This window comes from Eulemur rufifrons, chromosome 17 (genome assembly GCF_041146395.1).
Source record: "Eulemur rufifrons isolate Redbay chromosome 17, OSU_ERuf_1, whole genome shotgun sequence".
In the NCBI taxonomy this organism is placed as follows: domain Eukaryota; kingdom Metazoa; phylum Chordata; class Mammalia; order Primates; family Lemuridae; genus Eulemur; species Eulemur rufifrons.
In genome coordinates, this window is record NC_090999.1 from 40,601,199 (window position 1) to 40,622,416 (window position 21,218).

Genomic DNA, 21,218 nt, shown 5'->3' on the forward strand with positions numbered 1-21,218 from the left:
CAGTCAGTTTTGTTGAGTCTCATACCATGTGGCATGGGATAGGCTAAATTTGAAAACCTGGGCACCTTATTAAATGTCAGGACTTCCTCTTTTAACCACCAGGTGATATTGCTTCCTGGGTGGACAAGCGCAAGACAAACAGATTTCCTCACTATGAACTGGAGTGGCATCTTATGTATTTTTGGAAACCAAATTTAATCTACCTATGTTTTAACTTATTGCTGTTTCTCCTTCTCTTAGTGGGAAAACAGTGATTTGAAAATTATTTAGGCTTAATATTGAAATATTAAAAAAACATAGTCCTTGGCAGTAGTCAGCACTCTGTAAACAAAATAAATTAATGAATGGGAAAAAATAGGATTGATAAAAGCACGTTAGAATTTTCTCTGACATAAAGTACTGAGATTATTGAGAGAAAGCTATAAGTGGCATAGGATAAGTATAGAAAGATATATAAATTGTATCAAAAGCATATTTGTTTTACAGTTTTCATAAGTATACTGTTTGCTTCAGTATTTAATTTTATGTAAGTGTGTGGTTCAAAAATATTTTTGATATATAAATTACTGAAATTTAATACAGATTGAGTGTCTCTTATCTGAAATGCTTGGAACCAGAAGTGTTTTGGATTTCAGATTTTTTCAGATTTTGGAATATTTGCATATATATAGTGAAATATCTTGGGGATAAGACCCAAGTCTGAACGGGAAATTTATTTATGGTTCATAGACAACATATACACATAGCTGGAAGGTAATTTTATACCATGTTTTTATTAATATTGTGTATGAAACAAAGTACTTATATGTGAATTTTACTTGGGGTGGGAGCTGGTACTGGGTTTCAAGGCCATGTTTTCTGTGTACTTCCTTCACCTTTCCCCAGACAGAAGGAGTCTCTCTCCACACTTTGCTTTCTACAGTTGCGGGAGAAATGACAAAAGCCGTCCCTTGGCCACTGCGACTGTCATGCTAAATTGCACCTGAAATCTGTGGCCTCTCAGACCAGCGCAGAACCCAGGCCCACCCAAGGACTTTGATTGCTACAGCCTACCTACCACTGAAATTTAGTCAGGGTCTAAGGCCACTTTGGTCAGCCAGCATTGAAGTGGACTGAGACCTCAGGTTCATCCTGTCAGGGTAGTGGATTCCCTTCTGGCCCAGGGCAGGTCTAGGAGCTCTGTCCATGGGTACTGGCCTGTAATCAGGGAACATGGGTTTCTACGTGGTGCTGTGTTTCACTGGCTGCTGGGTTGGCCAGTACTGGATTCCAAGGAAAAGTTTCATGCATACTTCCCTCTCCCACTCCACCAAGCAGACAGATTCTCTCACTGCGCTACACTGGTGTAGGCAATGCAAGACTGTTGTTTCTACCCTCTTCCACGCATCTTTTCTTGTTCTTATGCCAAAACCAGGTACTGTGATCTCTCACCTCGTTTCTTTAGCTCTTCTGAAGGTGTTTTCTTGTGTGGATAGTTGTTCAAATTGATGTTCCTGCAGGGGAAAGATTGCTGGAAGATTCTGTTTTGCCATCTTGATCCACCTTCTCTCTCAATAGTTGCTCTTTTTGTTGTTTTTTCTCAAGATATAACTTAAACTTATTTCCAACCTAGTTTGTGTTATCTGATTACATTGTGATTTGTAGAAAGGGGCAGTGAAGTAACAAGGGGAAAGTTGTTTAGAAATTTTATTTTGCCAGAGTTGACTGTAAAATGAATAGTTTTCCTGGGGTTTATTGAGTAGTGACTATTTCTCTTTCTTTTATTGTTGTGTAAGGAAAATAGAAACATGAATAAGATTACTGATTACTTTGAAGTTTCGAATGTTGAGGTTTTGCTCCCCAACCACCTTTTTAACATATGGTTTACAAGGGGATAGATACCCTTAGAAGTTCAAAAGAATATCTGTGGATTATGCATGTTTTCCTTCTTTGTATGTAATCTCATGCAATTTGTAGTAATTTTTGGTTCTGATCATTTCAGTTCAACTGGGGTAAAAAATAAAAAACTCTCTTTGATGCAGCTTTTAATGTTTTTATTTTTTGACTAAATTATGTATATGTATCTTTTGTTTCTTATGAATGTATTGAGTGGTTTTCTTCCCAGGCATAATTTGAGTAAGATACCTATTTTTGAACTGGTTAATATTCATAAACTGAATTTTGTTAGCTTTAATCTACCAAAAGCTGGAGGATATAGGCAAGTTTTAGGAAGATGAACAGTTGGTACCACAATTGCATGTCCACTGCCTTCATCTGTATACAAAACAGTCTTATGAAAAAAGATGTAAATTATTAATTCCTAGGCTTGTTGATTTTTAATTGAAGGGATGTAATCATTTATATATTTTTTTAAAGCTTCTGACAGTCTAGAAGTTTTAAAGCTTCTGAAAATCAATCATCAAAAAAACAGTTCTGTACTTTTTGATGTATTTTGACATGTTTCTATCCTCCCACCTTAGGATTTGAATGGAAACAATTCATTTTCATTTTATTTCTAATGCACATTTACTTTACCCTTGAAAGATGCATTAGAACTAAAGTGCTTTGATATCAACCTTAAGATGCTAACTAAAACAACAAATATTCAGCAGTGTTTTTAAGATGTTGTTATGTGCTAGGTCACCATGCTGTGCATTGAGAACACATCCCACTTCGCCTTTAGGATAGATCATTGTTCATTGCACTGTGGCATCCTAGAACAACAACAATTTGCATCTTCTATCTCCTGTCCTAACTACTTAGGAAAGTTCCTGAATACTTGTGAATCTGGGACTGCATTCTCAATGCTTTCCTTGCATCTGGGAACAGTGCCTTGTCTGCAAATTAGATAAAGGGTTCTGACAAACTGTTTTCATATGTGACAGACATATTATAGACACTGAGTAACCTTAACTAATCCCCAACCATTGTATAATAGCCGCCTTTTAAATGTATCACCCAGAAAACTAAACTGTAATCAAACAAGATTACTTTGATGTTCCAGGACCTCAAACTGCTTTAGAATGAGAGTAAGAGAAGTTTCTGAATGAAAATGTGATATTGGGTCTAGGTCCTCAAAGTGATTGAAGCCATATGGAAAAATCGTAGTTATAGATTAGCTAGCTCCAACAAGGAGACAAAAGCATAAGAATAGAAAAAGTACTCAGAGGTATAAAATTATGAATCTTGTGTACTTTTTTGTTTTTGCTATGTAAAAAATCTATGTGTGTATGTCACAAATCATTCCTTCATAGACTGGGGAATATCTTATTTTTGGATATACTTTACCCTGAGTTTTTGCTTTCATTCTATCCAAGAATCTCAGAGAGAAAAAGATGCAGTAAGATGAAGATTAGAGCTAGATTTGACTTCAGATACATGTTGTACTATTTGTGTGACATTGGACTAGTTTTCCCTCTTTGGGCCTCAGTTTTCTCATGTATCAAAAGGGAGGTAGTCACCAGCTAGCACCTGTGGGTTATCATGAGGATAAATTGGAGAATCTGTATATAACGTCTATTAAAGTGTTGAATGAGTATGATTACTCAGTAAATAATTATTACTACTATCAATCATTTTGACCAGCTGTGTGGTGGTACCAACTTATCTGGCAAGTACATATCCTTTTTTGAAGGGTTTCTCACATTCATCCACTTTGTGTGTAAATGAGGAAAGTGTTAACAAAGTAAATAATAACTAATAGAGCTCATAATTTGTGCCAGTCTTTATACAAGATGTTTTTCATATACATCTGACTTGATTCTGTCAACAGTTCTATGGGAAATAGACATTATTTAACTCTTTTAAAACACATAATCAAGGCTAATTACCTACCCAAAGTCAAGTAACAAACTGAAATTCAAATCTAGTCTGTCTTACTCCAGTATCTACTATGCCAGGATGTGAATCACCTTAAATAATGCTATTTTTTCTCATTTTCATATTATATAATCTGATTTTAATATTTCTAAGTCATTTTCATTAGTCTGATCAAGTTGTATAAAGTGAGATCGTATTACTAGATATTTCATTATTAAAGTAAGGTACTTCTTCAACCATTTAAAATCACATATCTGGGATTTTTATTGAAGTTGTCTATAAAAGGGATAACAAACCATTCTCTCTATCCTCTCTCTAGAAATCAAATGCATTTATTAAAAAAGTATTTTTTTGAGATTCTGTAATTTAGAAAATACCATGCTAAATTACTTGGAGACATAGTGGCAAACAAACCTAACAAAATCCAAGCTCTCAAGCTCATGGAACTTATATGAGCTAGTTGGGGAACTTATATGAGCTAGTCATTAAAAAAATCACTAGACAGCCAAAAGTCCTTCAGTTGCTGAATGTGGTACATCCAGACAATGGAGTACTACTCAGCAATACAAAAGAACATTGTATGTTCCATTCTAGACAACAATCTTATCTCTTTTATCTGTTATCAACAAATACAAAGCTTGGTTTCATGATTTTTATGAAGTTCATACCCATATAACCCAGATGTGGTTTTTCGCTAAAAGAAATCATAAGTGACTTGTTTCTAAGTCTGAAGCACAGAGTACAAAATGAATTTGAGATAGCCAGAAAGCAAGGGAGTAATCAAAGACTAATGAAATTTTTATGTCAAAAAGATATAGGAGCCAGCTTATAGGGATTCCCATTGGCCAAGGTTGGGACAATTTGGACATCAAAAAGAAAAACTTTAACCGGTAATCATTTAATTAATTCAGTATATAAAATCTAAGAATCCATAATAGTTTTTTAAAAAAATTATCATTGGAGATAACTGTTAATCCAGTTCCTTAATAGGAATTGTAATTTGGGGTTACCAAAGAGCTCAGATTTCTCTATTTTATCATGCATTGTTCTTTTGGATGCTCCTACCTGTACCTTCCCATGTGATATGATATAAAATATGCAGCACCACACATGAAGTGTGCTTCCCAAAATTATTTAACCATAATATTTTTTTTTAATTTCAGCATATTATGGGGGTACAAAAGTTTAGGTTACGTATATTGCCGTTACCACCCCCCACCCCCCGAGTCAGAGCTTCAAGCGTGTCAATCCCCGAGACGGTGTGCTTCACACTCATTATGTATGTGTACACCCATCCCCTCCCCCCCATCTGCCCGACACACAATTAATGTTATTCCTATATGTGCTCTTAGGTTTTAACCATAATATTAATCAAGGCTTTAGAGTTAGTTTCCAGTTAGCAACAAATGAAGTAAAGAAACAAATGAACTGATATAATGAAACAATCAGACAAATACAACTACCCTTATGTTTCTAAAGGTCAATATGAACCAGGGGAAGGATGGGGGATTGTTCTAGATTAAAAGAGACCTAGGAGACATAACATCCACACCCAGTTATTGACCCTTTATTGGATCTTCATTTTTTTAAAAAACAAGGGATATTAAAAGACATTTAGGAAACAATGAGGGAAACTTGATTATAGATGGATGCTAAATGATTTTAGGGAATTATTATCAGTTTTGGTAGTTGTAATAATTGTCTCGTGGTTGTATAGGAGGAAGATTCCTTAATTTTTGGAGATTTATGCTGTACACATAACAGGTAAAATGTAATTTGAGTTCAGAAAAAATAAACACACAATGATGAAGCACAAATACCAAAATGTTAGCAGTTGAAACTATGGAGAGAGTATATAGGTGTTTATTGTACTATCCTTTCTACTGTTGGTGTGAAATTTTTCATGAGTAACAAAAAGTGAACTTTGTGTTCTGTTTAGAATAGTAAGTCTAATGAAGGAATAGCAGTTTACTGCATGAGTTTAGTAAGTGCCAAGCTGGTAAGATTGGAAGTCTAAAAAAGTTTAAACAAGTGAATTTTGAAAGACTCAGGCTTCATATGGAAAAGCTGGTACATATATTACTTTGGATAGACCTGTAGATAAAATGGGAGCAGACAGTTTAGCTTTGAGGAATTACATCTCCTTGTTATGCTCTGAAAAAGATCTGACTTACAGAAAGATTAGAGAAGGGCTTCTTAAATCATTGAAGGGATAAAGCAGATTAAAGATTTCTGAATACTTAAACTGTCTTTAAGATGAAAACTGAAGAAAAGGATATACTTATTGAATAAGACATACCAGTTACTCAAATTCCTGAAAGTTAGAACTAGGGAAGATGTAGATATACCTTGAAAATTTGTAAGACATATAGAAAAGCAATGCAACTCATGGAAAGCATAATTAGATTCTGGTCGTAAGTTAGGTGAGCAATTCTTACTGCTCGCTTTAAAATATTTTTAATAGCCGAGCTCAGTGGCTTACTCCTGTAATCCTAGCCCTTTGGGAGACTGAGGCAGGAGGATCACTTGAGCCCAGGAGTTCAAGACCAGCTTGAGCAACATAGTGAGACATGGAGGCATGTGCCTGGCATGGTGGCGTATGCTTGTAGTCCCAACTACTTGGGAGGCTGAGGCAGGAGGATTGCTTGAGCCCAGGAGTTTGAGGTTACATCGAGCTATGATCAAACCACTGTACTCCAGCCAGGGTGACAGAGTAACACCCTGTCTCTGAAAAAAAGAAAGTTTCCATAGGGGGGTTATTTTGGTTAATTTTTATTTATTGATGAACTTTCCTTCCATCTCTGATGGGTATTCATTCAGCTTACATTTGGATATTTTGCTAATAGAAGTCCCTGATCCTCAGGACAGCCCATTTCATTGTAGGGCTTCTTCTTAACAATAGCTATTTGTTAGGTAAGTATTAATATTATCCTCAAAATGCCAACAGTGACTCCTAAATCTATGCTCTTAACTCCACATGCTAGTTAGTCCCTGAATTCAGTACAGTTTCCATTCATGTATCTTTATCCATTTTATAATGTCTTTTAAGCCAAGAAAAAAACCAATTTCACAAAGGTTATCTATAGTTATTAGGAGAGACTTTATCACAGACTTACTATGTTGTCTTTTAGGCTCATTATCCCTTCCTTTCTTCCTCCTCCTGTGTGTGTGTGTGTGTGTGTGTGTGTGTGTGTGTATAAAACTATAGGGAGTTATGATAACCTGGAAATTGGTAATATAAGCGTGAAATAAAAACCATCCAAGTGAAAGGAATATGCAAAAATAGGAAATTTTAATGTAGTTCAGATCTGAAATTACTAAACTGTATCAGCAAAACCCAGAAAGTGCTTGATAGGGGCAGAGGAAAGTTCCACTTACCGTGCTTTACAGTGTAAAACTATAGTGATATACAACAGATAATTTTATCATCAGCAGTGGGCATGGTACCTAATAATGTCTATAGAAATAAAATGTTGCTTCTCAAAAGGAACAGACTTCAAGAAGTTAAAAATGTTCTGGTAAAGTCATGGTAGGGGGAATGATGAATTATGTTCATTGAAAGTGTCCAAGTGGCAATACATCGTTAGGAAGGCTCACTTTGTTTTTAAAGCCCTAAAGTCACAGACATAGTTGAAATTTTATGCTTCTCATGCATAGTTTATTTTTTCATTCTCATCAGTAGATCTGCAGCCAAAAATTTCGTAGTTGATTTTCTTGTTGACAGTTGAGCAAATAGAGATTTTTTTTTTTCACTGTTTTGCCATGCTGTAGAAGCACAAAATTTAGTTTTTAATTTTAGATATACCTTAAAAACTTAGAAATGGAGGCATATCCTGACAGGAATACATATGGACAAATTTTAGTTGAAAATTCATAGCTACTATCATATGATATTTATATTTAGAAATTATTTCAAACTTATAAAAACATTGGAAGAACAGTACAAAGAACACACATATAACCTTTATGCAGAATCACCTATTGTTAGCTTTCACTCCAGTTTTTTATTTGTGCGCACACATTGTCAGAGAGATTGTATTTTCTGAACCATTTGCATCTATGTTGCATATATCATAGCCTTTTACCCCTCAGTATTTCAGTTTAGAATCAAGTATTACATTTAGTTGTCATGTTTTTGTAGTTTCTTTTACTCTGTAATGTGATTTACTCAGTCTTTCTTTTTCTCTTGTGACTAACATTTTTAAATAATTTAGTCCTTTAATCTCTCCATCTTTCCCTTTGCCTTTCTGTCTTTGTCTCCCTCCCATCCTGTCTCCCCCTACCCCCACCCCCAACAGAATAGAATGTTCCTCCTTTGTGGTTTGGTGTTTTCTTATGGTTGGATTCAGGTTATACATCTCTAGTTGGAATATTGTATAAGTGATGTTGTATCCTTCTTGTAATATCATATCCAGAGGCACTTGGTTATTTCTTACATGATGTTAATTCTCATCAAGGTGTTATCTGATTCCTCTACCATGTATTACTATTTGTTTTCTTGCAAGTGGTAAGCAATCTGTATTGAGATATAGTACTTCCCCTTATTAAAATTTCCCTCCTACTTTGAACAAGGTGATAATTTTTAAAATGGTTTACTGGATTATTTTTTAATCCAGTAATTGAAAATTGAAAATTCCATTTCACATTTTTGATTCTTTTGATTTTAGGTCCATAAGTACCTTTTAAGGTTTGTAAGATTAGTAACTGTTAGGGAAATCATTCTTTATATGTAAACCGATTTTATTTGCCTTACATACAGATGCTATATAGCTAAATACATATTGATGGTATATATTTAAAAGATGCTATTAATAATAGAAAAGTTGTTCTGTTACTTATGCATTTTTATTTATGTAAGGGCAGAATCTGAATGGAAAAGAGAATAGATGTGTGTTAATACCTAAAGCAGTTATGGTTATGAGGAGCCATTTTGATGTGTTATTACAGAGCAAAATCAAAATATCAAAATTCAGATTAGGAAGAATAATTACACATCAAAGATAATATGGAGATTCAACACAACATGTTATAAGAATTAAAGCTCAAGAGAAGAATATGAATTGCTGTGAAATAATACTCCTCAGTCAAAGCACAGGGAAATGTATCTTCCAGTAAGTACAGTGGAAAGTCAGGAAATTCAAATTCTAATCTAAAACCTGAGTGGCCATTTTTGCCACTCAAATATTACTAATTACATATGTGCCATTTATATGTAATTAGTGACATGATCACACCAAGTAAGATGAGAGGTCTCTGAGTTCCCTTCCTACATCTACCTTTGTTGAGTTTCCGTGGTTTTCTCTAGTGGTGATCACTTATCTCTATAACTTTCCTAGATGATCAGAAAGGCTAAACTGTATTTTGCTGGATATTGAAATATTGAGATTTTTACCACATCAGCCCGAGAATTACAGTGCACTGTTTAGATTTAGTTTTTACTGCAGTCACTTTAATTTAATTTTCTTCAGTTTTTACAATATAAGAAATATGAGATTCATTTTATTTTGTCATTTTTTCCTTAATATAATTTTCTAAAACTTTTACTTCTAAAATCTAGTTGACTGCTTTGGGTATTAATATTTCTGGAATAGAGGACAAGGTTAATTAATGCTTTGATTTTATTACCTTGTGGTTTTTTTCCCTTTAATTTTTATTTTGATTTTTAGCAGACTCTTTCTCTGACTTTTTCCTGACTCTTTAAGTTGTGTGGTGCTATTGAAAAATCCATGGGACAGACATACTTCATTTTACTTTGTATGTTATTGAAAATACTAAAAAAAAATGGACTTGAGAAACTTAGCCCCTCTAATTCATGTCATTTTTGTCATTTGTTTTATATTCCAGTTTCTTTATGCATAAAATAGCAATAACAATAGCCAGCCACAAAGGATAGTTGTGAAAATCATAAACCATTTTGATAAAGATCTGCTATTCAGTATGCACGCCTGATTTTTTTATAGTCATAGAAAGATAGTGCCGAGTATTAAATATTTACTATGGAAATGATTCAAATTATTAAAGTAATTGTCTTGATGTGCAATAAAGCTGCCCTGTTATCAAAGGAGAGTTACAGTATGTAATTGCACAACTATTAATACTTGTATTTTAAGAGTACTATCAGAGTATTAATAAAAGAACAAGAAAGCTTAAGCAGTTGGCCTTTTGGAAAATTAATGACTAAATATATAATATCAACAATTTATATTCAGCTCTTTAACGTCTTACCTTAAAAATTACATTAGACACAGATCCATTTTCATTCCAAAAGATTCCAACTAATTCAGGTATATGTAGGGCAAAAAGTCAGTTAAGGGGTTCTTTCACTCTCACCAGCGCTTCTTGCAAAGATAACTTATGTCAGTAATTGTTATACAACTTTATGTCATCCTACAACCCAAAACATACCTTAATAAATTACTGAGTACAATATGTTGGTAGTACTCAATAATTTTTTGCAATTAAAATATTTCAAAAATTTAAAAAAGAAGAGCAAAGAGGATAATGTAACATTTACGTTCATCATTCTAAATAGGTTTTCCTGTTTTTTTTTAAAGGAATAAAGCATAAAGCTGAAGTTCCTGATATGTATTTAAAACAAAATAAATATTTATGTACATAAAAGATTTACAAAAATTATATTACTCTATATACATTTTATTTTTTTAACTTGCTTTTTCCACTCAATAGCTGCTGTTGGTAGCTAGATCAGATAGAATCTAAAATCTGTTGATATTTAGATTCTGAATATCTAAAATTTTTAAGTATCATTTTAAAAATTATTTTTTTAATTATAGGAGATTTAGGTGTGTACATTAGGAAAACTCTAACCTCATTCTGAAAAAATAAGTTTCTGAGATTTCCTTTCAACAATACTTTTGAAACAGATAAAACTACTTCCTGTCTCTCAGTTTCCTGTATCCATGGCAACCTCTGTTTTACATACTGACTGTAGAGGAACCAGTGTGAAGAGTGGTGTTTCCTGAACAAACCATGACTTAAAAAAAAATAAAAGGTGGAGGGGTGGAGGTCAACAGAGCTACAGAAAGAAATGGAGTTTAGAAATGTCGCTCTTCAGATTTAAAAAGAAAACCTTTACTTGAATCAGCTGAATGTTAATAATATGAATTTCCTGTTCTTGGTAAGATTTTTTTATTTACATAGGAACTTTTATCTGAAATGAAAAATATTTTAGTTTTGTGAAAAATTGTAGTTTAAGGAGAGTTTAATTGTTCTGCAATGAATTTGTATTTTCATAAATTATAATGTTTGATATTAGACTTTAGGTTGATAAAGGGACATATTAAAACCAAACATTGTCATCCCTACATCATTTATCACCTTTCTTGTATCAATTGTAATATTTTAAATTAACTTAGGAAACATTTCATTTTATAGTTCATTAAATTTGAATTATTATTTTGTCAAACAGTGGGTTAATTGGCCTGGAGGTGTTAATAATTCTAGAACGTATTCCAAAATCATTATTTTATGCTATCACCATAGTATGATTTATGATACTTAGTATTATTGGCTGATCCTAATTAAAATAGGATACAGTAGTTGTAGTATTATAAAAACTTTCCTTTTAAGAACTTTTTGATGATTTAAAGTTTTACCTTCTCTCTTTATAGCCAATTCTGATATGAACAGAAAAACCAAGAACAGGGCTATGTGTGGATTACAGTTTTCTCTGCCTTGCCTACGACTGTCTCTACTTGTTACATGTTGTCTTGTATTATTATTCCATAAAGAGATACTTGGATGTTCGTCTGTTTGCCAGCTCTGCACTGGGAGACATATTAACTGCCGTAACTTAGGCCTTTCAAGTATTCCTAAGAATTTTCCTGAAAGTACAGTTTTTCTGTATCTGACTGGAAATAATATATCTCATGTAAATGAAAGTGAATTAACAGGACTTCACTCCCTTATAGCATTGTATTTGGATAATTCTAGCATTGTATATGTGTATCCAAAAGCTTTTGTTCAATTGAGGCATCTATATTTCCTATATCTAAATAATAATTTTATAAAACGCTTAGATCCTGGAATATTTAAGGGACTTTCAAATCTTCGTAATTTATATTTACAGTCTAATCAAGTATCTTTTGTTCCAAGAGGAGTATTTAATGATCTAGTTTCAGTTCAGTACTTAAATCTACAAAGAAATCGCCTTACTGTCATTGGGGGTGGTACCTTTGTTGGCATGGTTTCTCTTCGGATACTTGATTTATCAGACAATAAAATTTTGAGAATATCAGACTCAGGCTTTCAACATCTTGGAAACCTTGCTTATTTGTATCTAGAAGGTAATAATTTAACAAAGATACCATCAAATGCTTTTGAAGTACTTAAGAGTCTTAAAAGACTTTCTTTGTCTCATAACTGTATTGAAGCAATACAGCCCTTTGCATTTAAAGGACTTGTCAACTTGGAGTATCTCCTCCTGAAAAATTCAAGAATTAAAAATGTTACTAGGGGTGGGTTTAGTGGAATTAATAATCTTAAACATTTGATCTTAAGTCATAATGATTTAGAAAACTTAAATTCTGACACATTTAGTTTGTTAAAAAATTTAATTTACCTGAAGTTAGATAGAAACAGAATAATAAGCATTGATAATGATACATTTGAAAACATGGGAGGGTCTTTGAAGATCCTTAACCTGTCATTTAATAATCTTACAGACTTACATCCAAGGGTCCTTAAGCCATTGTCTTCATTGATTCATCTTCAGGCAGATTCTAATCCATGGGAATGTAACTGCAGACTTTTGGGTCTTCGAGACTGGCTAGCATCTTCAGCCGTTTCTTTAAACATCTATTGCCAGAATCCCCCATCCATGCGAGGCAGAGCATTACGTTATATTAAGAGGACTGATATTACAAATTGTGTTACATCTTCGACAAATGTATCCAGAGCTTGGGCTGTTGTAAAATCTCTTCATATTCATCACAAGACTACTGCGCTAATGATGGCCTGGCATAAAGTGACCACAAATGGGAACCATTTGGAACATACTGAGACTGAGAGTGTTACTCTCTGGGAACGAATTCGTACTTCACCTGCCAGTAGATTTTTTCAAGAGAATACTTTTGGTAATCCATTAGAGACTACTGCAGTGTTACCTGTGCAAATACAACTTACTTCTTCTGTTAACTTGAACTTGGAAAAGAACAGTGCTCTACCAGTTGATGCTGCATCAGTGTCAGGGAAAGCATCTCTAATTTGTACACAAGAAGTTGAGAAGTTGAATGAGGCTTTTGACATTTTGCTAGCTTTTTTCATCTTAGCTTGTGTTTTAATCATTTTTTTGATCTACAAAGTTGTTCGATTTAAACAAAAACTAAAGACACCGGGAAACTCAGGGGAAAATAGACTTGAATATTACAGTTTTTATCAGTCAGCAAGGTATAATGTAACTGCCTCAATTTGTAACACCTCCCCAAGCCCTGGTTTGGAGCAGATTCAACTTCATAAAAAAATTGTTCCTGAAAGTGAGGCACAGGTCATTCTTTTTGAACATTCTGCTTTATAACTCAGCTAAATATTGGCTGTAGGAAACTTTAGTACCATGGACATAAATAAAACTGAAACCTACTTATAGAATTATATGCTTTATTTGGAAATATAATGAATTATATGACCTAAGCATTATTAAAATGTTTTTAATAATTTGTGAATAGTGTATTCATTCAGCACATATTTTCTTTGATAGACACTATATTAAGTAATAATAATAGCTAACATTTCTGTGTATCAAGCACCATGCTAAATACTTCACATATAACATTTAATTCGTAAACAGTCTTATTAGGTAGTGCCGTCTGCATTTTACAGGTAAGGAAACATAGGCAGTCAGTTTAAGTAACTGTCCCAAATTCTCACTGCTTGTGATACTTTTAGATCTATCTGACTAGAGCTCATGCTTTTATTTCATTTTGTATTGCTTCCTAGGTGCTAGGAGTACAATTGTGAAAAAATAGACATGGTTCCTATTCTAGGTAGAGCTTGAAATCTAGAGGAGGAGACACATGGTTACTGTATAGTATAGTACGTGCTGTACTTGGAGATGCTATTGGGGAGGTGAGAGATGGCTTTATGAAAAAAGCGACATCAAAACTGGATCATGAAGGATAAATAGAAATTAGATCGGTGAAGAGAGCTGAGTAACACCATGTCAGAGGGTTAAAAAAAAAAAAAAAGAAAGAATGCTTCTTTTCAGGAATTAAAATCAGTACAGCTAGAGTTAAGAGTGGTGGGGTGAGATTTGAAACAGAAGAGAGATTTCTGATGAGGATAGCTATGGTAATTTCATGCCTTGTGCTGAGGGCAACAGGGAGCCACTGAAGAATTTTAAGCAGTGGAATGACATGATCAAATTTACCCTTTAGAAAGTTCACTCTTTCTGGAAGGAGGAATAGACTGGAGGTAGGATTAGCTGGGTAGGAATCTCAATTACTGATCCAGCAGAAAGATTCTGGGTGCCTGGGTCAGGGTAGTGGCAGAAAGGATGGGTGGATCAAGAGCTACTGTGGAAGTAAAATGAACTGCCTTGATAATTGGCTGAAGGGTAGCAGGGGAGGGAGAAGTCAAAGAGGTTAGGTTTTGGCCTAGGCACTTTGGTGCTGCATTGACTGAGCTAAGGAAACAAGAGGAGTGGAGATAGGGGAGGGGCAAAATAATGAGTTCAATTTTAGATAGGTTGAATTTGAGGTTCATATCACATTTCCAAGTAGAAATATATAGCAAGTAGAAATTCAGGAGAGAAGTCTATCTGGTAAAAGCGAGTAATTCTTAACTGTTCATCCAATACACTGGAAGTGTATTATATACTCTTTACAGTAACAATAATCACTTGAGCCATGATTTTGGGAAACAGGTAAGTAGGGAAGAATAAGAACTTGTAGAAGATGAAAGAGACCCTAGGAGATGTTTGTAACCTCGATTGAGAATCTTTAATATAGATGGTGATTGAAGTCATGGAAGTAATATAATGTTTTTCTCTATTAGCATAAATTTCTACTTGTGTAGCTCTCTGCAGAATATTGGACATTTATAGTAAATGCCCATGCTCCTTGTCCCATTATTAGTGACTTGGCCTTGTATGGTGGCTCGTGCCTGTAATCCCATCTACTCCAGAGGCTGAGGTGAGAGGATCGCTTCAGCCCAGGAGTTGATGACCAGCCTGGGCAACATAGTGAGACCTTGTCTCTTAAACACACACACACACACTCAACTTTTTTTTAAAATTAGCCAGGTGAGGTGGTGGCACATGCTTCTAGTCCCAACTCCTTGGGGGGCTGAGGCAGGAGGATGTCTTAATCTCGGGTGTTCAAACCTGCAGTGAGCTATGATTGTACCATTGCACTCCAGCCTGGGTGACAGAGTGAGACCCTGTCTTTAAAAAAAAAAAAAAAAAATAGTGATCTGAACCATAAATATGTATTTAAAATTTTCTCTTAAGCATTGTATCTTTCATGTTTGTGTCTATCCTTCCTCTTTCTCCAAGTAAGTACTTTTTATTATTAAAAAACAATATCCATTTGAAATTAGCCTGAAACAGTTTGAGAATGTTTAAACCAAGTAATAATTATTAAATTTATATTCTAAAATGAAAATAATTATAAGTAGGTGCCATGTTCATCATACCTTAAGACAGTGGTTCTTAAACTCAGAATTACCTAGAAGTCATATTAAAACACAGTTTGCTGCCCCCTACTCCTAATCCTCCCCCTTACAGAGTTCTTTTTGTAAAATTAAAAAAAAAATTATTGATACATAATATTTGCATATATTTATAGGGTACGTGTGGGTATTTTGGGTATCCATCACCTCGAGTTGTTATCATTTCTATGTGTTGGGAACATTTCAAGTCTTCTAGCTATTTGTGAAATATACAATACATTGTTAATTATAGCACCCTACTCTGCTAGCAAACATTTGAACTTATTCCTTCTACCTAACTGTATGTTTGTACCCATTACCAACCTCTCTTCATCCTTCTCCCTCCTCCTGTTAACTCCCCACTCCATTCTCCCCACATACCCTTCCGATCCCCTGTATCTATCATTCTGCTCTGCCTCCATGAGATCAACTCTTTTAATTCCCATGTGAGTCAGAACATGTGATATTTATCGGTCTGTGTCTGGGTTTTTTCACTTAACATAATGACTTCTGGTTCTATCTATGTTGCTGCAGATGACATGATTCCATTCTTTTTTGTGGCTAAATAGTATTTCATTGTGTATGTATACCACATTTTCTTTATCCATTCATCCATTGATGGACATTTAGATTGATTCCGTATCTTGGCTATTGTGAATAGTGCTGCAGTACAAACAGGCATGCAGGTGTCCCTTTGATAAACTAATTTCTTTTCCTTCAGATAAATGCCCAATAGTGGGATTGCTGGATTGTAAGGTAAATTCTATTTTTAGTTTTTTGAGAAGTCTTCATAATGTTTTCCATAGATACTGTACTAATTTATATTCCCACCAACGGTGTATGAGTTCCGTTTTCTATGCATCCCAAGTTGTCTCCATTCTGTTGATTGTTTCCTTTGCTGTGCAGAAGCTTTTCAGTTTTAGTCCCATTTGTTTATTTTTGTTTTTGTTGTCTGTACTTTTGAAGTCTTAGCCATAAAATCTTTGCCTAGACCAACGTGCTGAAGTGTTTTCCTTATGTTTTCTTTTAGCAGTTTTATAGTTTTGGGTCTTTCATTTAAGTCTTTAATCCATCTTTAGTTGATTTTTATATATGGTGGGAGACAGGAGTATAGTTTCATTTTCTGCATGTGATATCCAATCCATGGTTCTTGATTCAGTAGATTTGGCATAGGACCTGTGTGTGAGTTTTCAATTTAACAAGTTTGCTGATGCTGCTGGCCTGGGACCACATGTTGAGAACCACTGTGTTAACATATTTGAGAGAAAAATAGAAAGGAACTGAAGAGTGGTTTTGAAATGTATGAGAAATTCCGAAGAGAAATTAAAGCCTTAACCACCCCAAAGAGTTTTCAAACTACACTCAAAGTATTTATTTTGATCTTAAAACAAAATTCCTGAATTTAGCACATTAACTGCTATATGAGTTGTGTTTAACTCAGGCCAGTTTTGAGCCCCGGGCCTCATGAAGCATTTGTAACTCACACGTCTCTTCACCTTGGGAGCCCTGTGAACTATTTTTCAAGTTGTATATAACTCACACACAGAAAAACAATAAAAAATAACAAATTTTTCATTAAAATAGAAAGGATCATTTTGTTTTTGAAGCTTTTATTCAATTTTTTTAATAAAACACCGTGGCCCCAAGGAAACAAATTTTTTTCTAGTGTGGTGGTCAGTGTGTTAAAGAAGGGAATTCAGAAAATCTGTCAGGTTTTTTGGTGTATTGTTGTTTTGTTTTTTAAGAGATTGGGTCTCACTTTATAGCCCAGGCTGGTCATAGAGTGATTCTCCCAGCTCAGCCTCCCAAGTAGTATAGCTGAGACTATTGGCACCAGCTACTGCACTTGGCTAAATTTTTTTAATTTTTTAGAGACAGGGTCTTGCTGTGTTGCCCAACTCCTGGCCTCAAGAAATCTTGCCACTCTAGCCTCCCATGTCACTGGGACTACAGGCATGAGCCATGGTGCCTGGCTAAATTTTAACTTCTAGTTGATTTAGACTCAACTAGGAAACTTTATTTGTATAGTATTACTATCAATGTATATATGGAACTATAGTTGTACACAGTGGTGGTCATTGAATGCTCATACTTCCTTTAAAAATGGTAGTCAGACTTCCTTGCTTGTCTCCTAGCAATGGCTGGAAGTGTTGTTGACATCCCTGGAGGCTGTGGTGACAACTTGAGCCTGGAGTCTTGCTGCTTGTACCATAGAAATCTACGGTCTCCATCGCGCTTCACCAATCCATGGGTGCTGACTGCCAGAGAGGCCTTTGCTGCCCGGCCCCCAGTACTCACATAGGCCTGGGTGTTCATGGAGCCTCAGTGAGGGCTGATGGCTCCAGAAGCTTCTTGGAGGGGCAAGAGGGAGACCTTGAGAAGGGGGAAGAAGATGTCCAAATAGGTGGAAGCTATCTTGGCATGTGATTTCAAGGGGTGGTACTTAGGGAAGAGTGATGTTAAGAAAGATGAGAGAGACATTGAGGGGATAAAAATGCGGGGAGCCAGGGAAGTTTGCCAAGGGGAAGAGCGAGATGGGAGGAGAAGAATCAGACCCTGAGAGGGATGGGACAAAGAGAGCAAGGAAATTGGAATGGGGAAGAAGGGAACGATATTGACTGAGAAGAAAGGAAAATAGAAAGGAGGAAAGAGGGGAGAGAAGGAAAAGATCCCTCCACCCCCAGAAAAAAGTAAGAAAAGGAGAAACCGGGGAAAGCAAAGAACGTTAAGAAAGGAACGAAAAGGAGATTGGAGATGCAGATTAAGACATTGTATTAGGAAGACTCAGAAATCATGAGAAGAGAACCAACTGGGAGGGGAGAGGGAAAGGCCAGAAAGAGAAGAGAGAGGAGTTTGAGAAAGTAATAAAAGAAAGATAAACAAGGACAGTGGCTGTAAGGAGCTGTGGATATCCTCATAAAGATGTTTAAAAATTATTGATCCCCTGTTAAAAAAAGAAAAGTAGCGAGATGGTGGCACATGCCTATAGTCCTAGCTGCTCAGGAGGCTGAGACAGGAGGATCCCTTGAGCTCAGGAGTTTGAGGCTGCAGTGAGCTATGAACAAGCCTCTGCACTCCAGCCTGGGTGACAGAGCTAGACTTTGTCTCACACACACACACACACACACACACACGGCAACCAGATCATATTTCACTGTTTGATATTTGCACAGCTTAAAACATTATTTAAGGTATAATTGTGTGTAGTAAGTTTTTGCTACAATTTCATTGTTTTACATTTTGAACAGCCCCATCTAAAACAACTAAATTACAATCAAATAATATTTTAAATTAATATAGCTAAGGAAACTCACCCTTCTTAAGATTTCTGTATTTCTCTGTCATTTATTACAGGTTCCTGTCTCTACCAATTATTAAAAGTTTTTGGTTAGAGAACTCAAAAGTAGACAGGCTCTAATTTAAAATGATTGTGTTTCAGAAGGATAAAATCTATTTTTTTCTATCGAGTATTATAAATGGTGATTACACTTTCAGGGAATACCAAAAGTCTTTTCCTCCCAATAACAAATGACAAGCATTAGAAGTCAATACCATTTATTTTTAAGACTACAAATTAAAATTGCATAACTTTTAAGGACACTTATACTTCCATTGTGGAATTATAAAATCATATCTCTCACTTCTGGGATGGCTAAGTGAGAACTTACTCCCAACCCCTTCCTGTCAATGGTATAGAGACATTTGGTGGTGAGGGCTTCAGTGGTAGTGGGACAGAGACCTCAACAGGTGTGACCAGGAAATAGAAGAAGGTCACAGATGATGAAGGGAAAAGCTGATAAAGACGACTCGGGTGTCTCAGGGTCTCCTGGAAGTGAGGGATTGCCAGTGTTTTGATAGCTGGAGGCTGAGTGGTGGGATGAGGTAAGGGTGGGCGTTGTGGGGGAGGGAGGAAATTATGTAGAACTTACAAGTAGTGGGGAAAGAGGATCTATGGGTACATCCTCTTTGTTTTCCCTCAGCTTTTTACTCTTGGTAGAGTCCTGGACTCTCATACATAAAGTTCCAGGGTTACTTTATTGATCTACTCGGCCTCATGGCCATTTGTGTCTTTTTAGTCAGTAACCATTGGATAGATTTTTATACCTTCATTTCCTATTGCCCTGTGTATTTTGTTTTTAGGAATTCTCCCAGTAGTATAGAATTTAATCAGACCCCCACTTACATCAGTGTCAGTACATTACAAATATTCGCCCCATGAACATTTTTTAAAACTTTTATTGATGTATATAAATCACAGAAGTAGACACACCTGTGTAACCACCACTCAGGTGAAGAAGTAGAACATGCAGACATAACATGTGGACATTTCTTAAGCTTAGGAGTTATATATATAAACATCTAAGTAAGCTTTGAGGTGAAAGAGGACCAACATGTAATTAGGACATTTTTATTCAATTATCTTATGCACGCAGCAACCAATAACAGTAGTCTCCCGTATTTGTTTCTAGGTGGTACAAAAATGGGAGAGAAAGCCTAGGGAAGCTTTCACAAGCTTCTGTAAAACAACTTTAATGCTGGGCCTTCCTACCAAGTTGGGCCCATTATGCACTTCCCCATGTCCTGCTTGGATGTTGTTCTTGTTATAAGGATCCAGCTCCTTCGCTGGTCTTGTTACTGGACTGCAGGCTAGAAAAATGCATATTTGTACTTACAATATGATGTGCTCCTTTGACTTAGAGGAAGGAGAGTGTGGTATGTGAAACAAAACAGAAGGCTGTTCTGTTTACCATTAGACTTGATTGATACCTCCCATTGAATAATACCTTATTTTTTTTCCCCTAAGAAGACCCATTTCATTTCTCATTAAAATTTGTATTTGTGTTTTCTGTTACTGGACTTACCTATGAGCCCTTTTAGGTTAGTGGGGAGGGATATGAATCAGTTTTCTCAAATTGTTTATTATCTAGTTTTTTAATGATTCCATAGTTATGGAAACAATTGTAATGAGGTGATAGGCTCATTTTTTCCCTTATATTAACACTGTATCATCTCAAGGATAGTATTAAAAAAAGTGCCCTCTATCACTGGTCATCGCTGTGCTGAAGCTGGTAGGCTTCTGTGGCTGCACACTTTTAACGTGGGAAGCCTGGTGAATTTAACTATCTTGGAGAAAGCAGCATGAGAGAAAGGAATGTATAGTGGATCAGATGCTGGCCCAGGTGTGCCGTGTTTCATTGCTTCTCACTTTTTTAAGGTACCACGTGATGTAATAGGACACTGTTTTAGTAGGAAGTAGTTTTCTTACCTTGAATAATGTGGAGTCTCTCTCTGTATATAGTCTTTCTTTTTTCTTTTGTCTCCATTTCTTTGCATGTTCGTTGAGTTTCCAGTACATGTGCATAAATCCTTGTCTGTTCTTAGTTTGGTCTTTGGCTTTGGACAGCCTTATTGCTTTCTGCCAGAGACCTTCTGTGATATTCCTTTTTCTAGCCTTAATACATAAGTTTACATTTTCTTTGTATTTTTGTTTGAGGCTCTGAGGAGCAAAAGTTTTTGTGTTCTAGTGCAGTTTCCTCATCCTTTGGCTTTCAAAACCCCCTTATCTTCAATTACCTGTTTCTCGTTTGTGAAAGCCTCCTCAAACACCATCTTCTAGAATCAGAACTGTACCCACTTGTAGTTTTACTCTTATTGTAAATGCTACTCACCAGGAAAATTCGGGCAATAAAATTCCTAGCAGATGGAAGACCTCCAGGAAAGCCTTGAACTAGTGTTTGTCAAAGGGAGCTGGGGAA

General features: G+C 35.4%; 2 protein-coding genes across 3 annotated transcripts in view; both read left to right on the forward strand.

The window, feature by feature from the left end:
* IPO11 (importin 11) overlaps positions 1–21,218 on the forward strand; it is a 172,434-nt gene that overhangs the window by 117,400 nt on the left and 33,816 nt on the right. The gene's annotated exons all lie outside the window — the stretch shown is intronic.
* LRRC70 (leucine rich repeat containing 70) lies at positions 10,819–13,470 on the forward strand. Its single transcript, XM_069492184.1, has 2 exons — positions 10,819–10,936; positions 11,430–13,470. Exon 2 carries the CDS (start codon positions 11,441–11,443, stop codon positions 13,331–13,333), a length of 1,893 nt encoding a protein of 630 aa, XP_069348285.1. The 5' UTR covers positions 10,819–10,936; positions 11,430–11,440; the 3' UTR covers positions 13,334–13,470.

Excerpts from the sequence above, each read along its gene's own strand:
- LRRC70 (XM_069492184.1), top strand. The coding sequence starts at position 11,441 with ATGAACAGAAAAACCAAGAACAGGGCTATGTGTGGATTACAGTTTTCT.